This window comes from Merops nubicus, unplaced genomic scaffold (genome assembly GCF_000691845.1).
Source record: "Merops nubicus isolate BGI_N331 unplaced genomic scaffold, ASM69184v1 scaffold28311, whole genome shotgun sequence".
In the NCBI taxonomy this organism is placed as follows: Eukaryota; Metazoa; Chordata; class Aves; order Coraciiformes; family Meropidae; genus Merops; species Merops nubicus.
Genome location: NW_008588095.1, coordinates 88,667 through 97,407, shown reverse-complemented (window position 1 = coordinate 97,407; position 8,741 = coordinate 88,667). Strand labels below are relative to the sequence as shown.

General features: G+C 37.3%; 1 protein-coding gene across 1 annotated transcript; it reads left to right on the top strand.

Annotated features, from left to right (window-relative positions):
- The first annotated feature begins 267 nt into the window (after positions 1-267).
- Positions 268-5,073, top strand: LOC103781454 (vitamin D 25-hydroxylase). The gene is made up of 5 exons (XM_008949174.1): positions 268-307; positions 803-994; positions 1,290-1,922; positions 3,374-3,703; positions 4,898-5,073. The coding sequence occupies exons 1-5, from the start codon at positions 268-270 to the stop codon at positions 5,071-5,073; spliced, it is 1,371 nt and encodes a 456-aa protein (XP_008947422.1).
- The last annotated feature ends 3,668 nt before the right edge of the window (positions 5,074-8,741 follow it).

The following is an 8,741-nucleotide window of genomic DNA, read 5'->3' as shown; positions in this document are numbered from 1 at the left end:
TGGGAACGGGAGGTAGGACTAGCTGGGCTCTGCTGGCATTTGTTGGCTGCCATCGTGGCTCTCACCTCCACCACCTGATGGTTCTTGGGGAGCCTGTGCCAAGTAAGCTGGTGCCCAGTTCCAGAGGTAGAAGGGACGGGGTGCAGCTTCACTGTTCCCACAGCTGACACTGCTTCTGTGTCCACCATCACCAGTGACACGTTGGAAGCCTTCATGGTATGAACTGGCAGCTTCAGTGACAGTGCCCCAACCAAATCCAGCTGGGGAATGTCCCGTTCCTCAGGCAGGGAGGAGGAGCAGTACAACAGTAAAACTTTCCTCCCTCCTACAGAGAGTCTCAGCAATTAGGAAAGTAGACAATATATGTACTGTATTTCTAGTTCTTACATTAAAACTATACCTTATCTCTAATAATGTTATATTATATACTTGTAAGTATATACTAATGCTGGTATCTACTTTTATCTACTAGTGTTAGAGGTCAGTACATTTTTTTCTGAAAAATACACACTGTTGTACCAAATTCACATTTTTTTTCACGACTGTATGAAAGCATCCCCAGTCTTTATGTTGGAGAGCTGTTCATTTTAGGTGCAGAGCAAAGCACAGAATGTAGTGTGGGCTTCTTGACTTTATCTTTTGACAGAGTAAAGTAGGTCATAACAGACCCAACCATTGCATCACCTCTGGTTACCTGTGTGCCCCACTGAAGTTTATTCAAGCCTGTATTTTGCATTGATGTTCAGCGTTGTTTCACTTTTATGTTACTTGATTTTACTGGTTTTCATTATTTGTTCTTAAGATGTTGCTGTAATAGCGTTTTACAACATTTATAATTTTTTCCCCCCAAAGATCTTCAGTCTTGACCTTGGAGGTATCTCTGCTATTGTACTCAATGGCTATGATGCAGTAAAAGAATGCCTAGTTCACCAGAGCGAAATTTTTGCAGATAGACCATCTCTTCCTTTGTTTAAGAAGCTGACAAACATGGGAGGTAAGTGCTGAAGTCTTTTTTGATATAAAAATGTAATTTTTGTGCAGCAGTTAAGTTTGTGATCACGTGAAACATTTGCTTTAGTTGTGTTCTCTACCTCTTTATCTCCTTTCATAAAGTACCTGATGCTGCTTTAAAGATACTATTTGGAAAGGATTGTTACTCTGGGACTACGTTCCATAGCAAGTTGTGTGTAATTTTTTGTCTCATTTTCTGTCTTGTTAAATCATTTTATTATCTTATGGGGAGAAAAACAAAGCGTTGCATAAAATACTGTGTCAAAATATTTTTCCAGGCTTACTGAACAGTAAATATGGCAGAGGATGGACAGAGCACCGCAAATTAGCTGTAAATACCTTTCGAACTTTTGGATATGGTCAAAAGTCCTTTGAACACAAAATTTCAGAAGAATCTATGTTTTTTCTTGATGCCATTGATACATACAAAGGCAGACCCTTTGATCTTAAGCATTTGATAACAAATGCTGTTTCAAACATTACTAATTTGATTATTTTTGGAGAACGTTTTACATACGAAGATACTGAATTTCAGCACATGATTGAGATTTTTAGTGAAAATATTGAACTAGCTGCTAGTGCTTCTGTATTTTTATATAATGCTTTTCCTTGGATTGGTATCTTGCCATTTGGGAAACACCAGCAGCTGTTTAAAAATGCAGCTGAAGTCTATGACTTTCTTCATGAGCTTATTGAACGTGTCTCTGAAAACAGGAAGCCTCAGTCACCTCGGCATTTTGTAGATGCATATTTAGATGAGATGGATTGCAATGAAAACGATCCAGAAGCTACATATTCAAAAGAAAATTTAATTTTCTCTGTTGGAGAACTCATCATAGCTGGGACAGAAACCACAACAAATGTTTTAAGATGGGCGGTGTTATTTATGGCTCTTTATCCAAACATTCAAGGTAAGAACTCTGACCCCCTGAGGAACTGATGCACTTTCCTATTGCACATTTAAAATGCTCTTTCAAAGTGGTGCAGTGATCCATAGCTGTAACCAGAAAGGATGGTTGGTATATATTATTCTGTGGTATCAGTTACCAAATATAAGATGGACAGATGAGAAAAGCTTATTGTATATGCAGATGAAGAGGATATCAAAACTCAAGTATGATGATAAAATTTTAGCATATTGTTTTGTAAATACCTTTTTATGAAGCTTTCATAGCTTTTACTAAATTATTTCTAACATATTTAAGTTTAGTGTTGTCATGCATAATATTGGTTGGCAGATGTAGTAATCTATGTGGTTAATAAATAAGCAGATGAAATCAAATATGAAATTCATAAACTAAAAATATAAAAACATCAGCAAAAGTGTAAATCAGGTTGTGGTTAACAGCTTAGGTACAATTTCTTTTTATCCTTAAGTGCCTCAATTCACATTAGACAAATATTATAGATAGGTATAGTTGTACTTTTGGAAGATCAGAAGTAGCATTTTAAAATAAATATGAAAAGATATGTTACAGTCATCCTGAAGGCAGCAGTTGATCAGCCCAGACATTTTTTGTGGAAGTTTGGATTTTAGAAGTGAACAGTTGTCTTCACTGTCTCCACTTTGCTTTTCCTGTCAAAACCTTAGTAGTGCTTAGTTCAACTAGGGACTTTTAGCATTTGGAGAAAGAGCAGCCTAGATTACTTGGAAAGTTATTGTTGATACTTTGATCAAAGAATATTGCTCTAATATCAGTTTTACCATCATCATCATTTCAGAATGGGGACAACAACACTACCTGTAGCTATAAGCTCCTTGAGACCTGAAGTTCTGCACAGGAACCAGATATCTTTATGTGTGACAGATTATACTTTCTTCTTATGGTACTAGGTGCATGACTCTATACCTTCTGATTTTCTCAGCTAGAATAATTTTCTATTTAAATTGGGTGGACAAAAAGCAGTTATTATTTTTAAATGAGAGATCAAATTTTATTCTTATGTTTAAGGTAAACACAGCTTTACTTGAAAAAAAAAAAAAAAGAAAATTAAAATACACTGATCATGTACAGCAGCGCCTGACAGGCTATAAACAGTGAAATAACTCAGATTAAATAAGTTAATGCCAAAGTTCTTTTGTTGCTGCTATTCTCATTACTTAATGTTACATGTCTTAAAATGTGATTTTACTGAGAATAATTACTTTTGAAATGAAGGTTACTGGCATATAGCTGGTAACAATTCCTACTAGCAGGATAAGGAATATTTAGTCTAGAATTAAAAGCTTAGAAAGTACTATACTTTATATAAGATACTTCATGTTTCAATATGCTTTGAAAAGTATTTATTTTAAGGCTTAGCTTAAAAAACAAAGGGTATCACGCAGTAAACATCAGCTTTTATCCTTTTTTCCTAACAGGGCAAGTTCAAAAAGAAATTGATTTAGTCATCGGCCCCAACAAAATGCCTTCCCTGGAGGAGAAGAGCGAGATGCCGTACACGGAGGCTGTGCTGCACGAGGTTCTGAGGTTCTGTAACATAGTTCCACTGGGGATTTTCCATGCGACTTCCAAAGACACTGTTGTGCGTGGGTACTCTATTCCCGAGGGCACCACAGTCATTACAAACCTCTACTCGGTTCATTTTGATGAAAAATACTGGAGCAACCCAGAAGTGTTTTCTCCCGAGAGATTTTTGGACAGCAGCGGGCAGTTTGTCAAGAAGGATGCATTTATTCCTTTTTCAGTAGGTAAGAGGGATTCCTACCACTGTTCCTCTTCATAAAGCTAGAGACGCATAATATACAAGCAATGGCAATAAATCAGCAATGGACAGAATGATAGAAAATATCAGTTCTGATGAAACAGCTACTTTAAAGATATTCAGTATAACACACTCAGGACATAACACACTTTAGCATAAAAAAATTTGCATAGATGAGCTTATTATTGTATAGAAAGTAAGAAAAAAGACAGCATTATCTTATCTGAGGAGTCTATACATTTTACAGCATCAAGTACACAAGTAAGTGTTAGTCACTTTACAATTAATAGTCATTTGCTGCTAAAGTTATTAGTACGGGTGATTTGCACAACCAGTTTTCAAATTTCAGCACTTCAGCATCAGAAATTGTAGCTTCTATTCAAAATGACCTTGAGGGACAGTGTGTAGCACTGCATTCTGTCCTGAGGAAAAACACTCTGGCAAACCTAAATCATTATGGATTTGTCTTTTGATGCCTATATGAGAGGATAATTTACCTTACATATGATTATCAACCTAAAAAATTACATGTTCCCTGTGAGCTTACTGCCAGGGCTCTGCAGTCCATAGAGAGCCATAGCCTTTTGTGGAGGGTGACTTAGTTTACTTCCCTGGGATACTCTCTCCAAAAAAACAGAAGAGGACAAGACATTTCCTTTGGAACAGATGCACAGCTGTCCAAGTCAGACTTCATGAAGTCAACTTTTATTGCATGTTCTATTACGTTTCTTTTTGCCTGTTTGACTTTACCAGTTCCAGATGTTGTTATCCATTCCTCTGCATCTGCCACAACTACATTTACCCCCTGTAATTAGTCATACATGGAATGGGAACTAGTATTTAAAGGCATCCTTCAGACCTGTTTCTTATCTTTCTACTTACCAAGTTGTAATAATTGCCAGGTAATAATTGGCAGTAGATATAATCAAGAAAATGGTAGTGGACAGAGGCTGAAATTCAGTGTCATTTTTTGAAAACATCATCTGTCTAGATTGGCACTTCAAGACAAGATAAACTGGCTGATAGCTTATCTAAATAAATCTGACAGAATTAGTTACAATGGCATTTGTGTAGGCTCATACAGTTCCTCTTAGAATACAGAAATGATCATTCTTACTCATAATGAGAATGAAAATGCAATTGAACACATCTTGTTTTCCAAACCTTCTTTTCAATCCAGGAAGAAGACATTGTCTTGGAGAGCAGCTGGCTCGAATGGAGATGTTTTTGTTTTTCACTTCACTGCTACAACGATTTCACCTCTGTTTTCCTCCTGGGGTGATCCCGGACCTGAAGCCAAGGTTAGGGATGACTTTACAGCCACAGCCATACCTCATCTGTGCAGAGAGACGGTGACCAGGTGGGGCACACTGCTCCATGCTGCAGCTGGGGACACACCTTGCCTTCTGTTCCTAAACGTGTTCATGTCAGAGGAATAAAAATTGAAAGGACTTGCAGATAAATTCTGTTTGTGCACAAGTTAATAGCTTCTTTTTACTTGGTGTTCACCAAAAAAATCCTCAACCAAAACTGTGAAACACATCCTGTGTTTAAACTTGATGTTTTTCACTCCAAAAGTCTGTTTTGAATCTAGCTTGATTCAGCTTTTAAATATTTCATTGTGTAGTAAGCCATTTTACTTTGAGAGGATATTTTTCTAAGCATGGAGAATATGACTCAAAATGTTTATACTTGGATTAATCTGTGGATTTCTCATGGACATTACTTCAGATAAGCTGTTCTTTATAATTCTCCATTAAATTTACATAGCTAAAAAGGTTTTGAAGGTATCTATTTAAATTTTCTTTAATTCAAAATAAACTATCTTTTCCAACCTGTACAAACAAATTTTCTATTAAAGAATTTTATTCCTTCCTTTTCCTTGCCTTCTCTTTCCAGTTGGTCATAATTTACTAGTGATTCAGATAACCACGTAAATTCACTTTTAAGATCTTTTATGGCTGGGTTCTCATTTAGTAACATATATGTATATAAGGTATTCAGTTATTGCCATATTCCTGACAATTACAGCAATCATTTTTGCCAGCGTATTGCATTTCCAGGCCCACATCCTCCCTTGCCTCCCAAAATCAAGCATAATGTAATGATTAATCTCTGCTAAGTAGTTGGGGAAAAAAACTAGTTCATGTGACCAGAGTCTCATGCAGCTACACTACTAGTCAAGAAAATAAGCTGCTTATGAGTCTGACTATAGAAGAGAATTTTTGGGGACACGGAATGGAATAGGGTGGGGAGAAACAATTTAAATGGATTTTAAGCACAAGTTTTAGGCCTAACAGCTACTCTTGACTTCTGCCAGATGGATTTTTTGTGACAGCTGTTGCTTTATGGTTATTGGTAGATAAAGATTTATGCATGCAGGCCCTGCAGGAGAACCTGATACTTCAAATATGGTATGTTCAGTCTTCACCATGTGAGGAGAAGTGGGGCTTCAGAATAGGGTTCAGAAGAAAACACAGCAAGCAGTGTCCTTATTTAAGGACAGGGCTGAATCTTAGACCTTGCTCTTTATACAGCTTCTGCTTCAACTTGGAGCTGCAGGAAAGTTCAAAAGCAGGAACTGCTCCTTTTCTGCTGACCTGATAACTGAAGGAGTCAGCTTACAGTGTGCAGAAATACTTGCTTCTGAAACAGCAAAAGAGAAAGATCAGACAGCTGATGCCCATCCACTTAGGCAACAGTCCTTTGGCTTAAGATGCAGCAGGTCCAGATTAGATTATTCTGAGAGAAGACAGACCCCCATGCCCCACAGGGAGCATCTCGAACTGCTCCTTTTCTGCTGACCTGATAACTGAAGGAGTCAGCTTACAGTGTGCAGAAATACTTGCTTCTGAAACAGCAAAAGAGAAAGATCAGACAGCTGATGCCCATCCACTTAGGCAACAGTCCTTTGGCTTAAGATGCAGCAGGTCCAGATTAGATTACTCTGAGAAGACAGACCCATATGCCCCATAGAGAGCATCTCAAACACATGTTCCTGGTGCTCTGAAGAGGGTGGGCAGTCACCCTCTTGCTGAATGACTCCATTTCTGCAGGGATTAAGATTCAAAAGGGAGAGGGAAGCCCAGTCGCTGAGCATTGGGCACACTGCGAAAGCTGAGAATAAACCACCCCTAAGGTACTGGCAAACTGTGGGGCTTTGGAGTCCAGACTGAGGCTTTTCTGCATACCTGCATAAGTAGATGTTGGGTGATTGTGAAGTGCTTCTGTAAAAATGGTGGAATCTACTGAATTTGGATGCCTTCATTATGAAGCAATACCAAACAGAGGTGTTCAGTGCTACAGTTCTGGATTCATGGTAATTCTTCCTATACTCCACCCTGTGCTCTCAGTTCAGGCAGCCAGACTGTTGTTAGTACCTAGGCTTGCCTTCTAGGTTGCAAGAACTTTAATTAAAGCATAACTCAAATAATCCTAACTGAAGTGGGGGAGGATTAAAACAAACAAACAAAAAGATCAAGAACCAGTTCTTGTGGGGGCTCCACTCAAAATGCAGCTGGCTAGTGATAATTCCCTTTTGCTGAGGTATTTTGAGATCTAACTCCTGGTTACTTTTTAATCCACTTAATGAGAACCAGATTGATTATATGTCATTCTGGTTTCTAAATCAAAACACCTTATAAAAGCTGTAGAATATCAATCCAAACTTTTACTATTATTTGCCAGTTTATAATCTCGTTGAAGTAATCAATTACATTTGACAATCTCTTCTATAAATCTGTATCAGGTATATGATATGTTTCATTCTGTATCAATTTTTCATTATTTTCCCTCTATCTTAGAATCATCCTAATGATCCAATTTAATAATTTGAAATATTGACATTGTAAATTTTTTTTTTTCCCAGTCCTCTGGAATTTCTGCATTGTACCAAGATGGATTAGTAATGAACATCAGTAGATGTTCAGAATTTCTTGGTGATACTTTTCTACAGCTGAAATATCTGGCGTAGCTGGCTGCTATTTCACATTCTTTAGGGATTAAAGGTTGATGTATTAACAATATATCATTTTCTGGTTGTAGAACTGAAGGAGGAAACAAGACACTAAGTAACGTGTCAGATTGTTCCCATTTGCAGAAGTTTTTCCTGTCTGGTTTTAAATGTCATAATGTTTTGGATTAAAACAATGTATCCAGACACCAATGGAAAGATTTATTGACATTTAAGTTGTAACTTCTCCGTTTCTGTTTATTATTGCAACTTATTGCACTTTTGGTTTTGCCATTTATTGCACTTTAGGTTTCACAATTTTCCTAAGTTTTATTCCCTTCAGTATTTATAGTTTTCTCATTCTTTGTCTTTTGCAGAGTTAGTTCTTTGAATTCATGATGATAGTTCAGAACTGGAAGCACTGTTTCCACATACAGTTGTATCACAACCACAAGAACAAACTTCCATGTACCTTGTCCGTAACCCCACTGCTGTTCCCAAAGACAGTGAAGGACTTTTTGCTGTAACTGTAGCTAAAAATGCATCTCCAGCTTGCTTTTCTGCTTTTGAACCCTGTACAGTTTTGAATCATTCTTTCTTTCTAGTCTGTCCTGAAAAAAAAAAAAATAAGAAAAAACAGTTAAGTTTTTTCTTCCTGTGAAATTACTACAGTGTTCTGTGCACTCTCCTTTCGGTCTTGCTCAGTATTTGTAAATGCAGACTAGATTCAGCACTTTCCTAAGGAATAAGAATTTTAGGATTAAGACTTGGGTTTATGTTCTTAATTATTTCAGTTTCTCCTTGAGCAATAACTAGTTGTCTTTTCTGAGTAGAATCACAGAAATTCTGCTAATGGGAGGTGAATACAGTCAACTCACCATTGTATTAGTTTACTGTATCCCATTCAAAGGTCTCCACAGCCAATTACAGTGTAATACCAGTAGGAAGATTATGATCTGCTGTTTGTTTTGCGTACATCTGCTTTCTTCAGCTTGGCTCTGGTTTTGTATACTTGCCTCAAACCAGAAACTCTAGAAGTAGTTCTGAGCCTTTGCTCACTGTTCTAATTTTT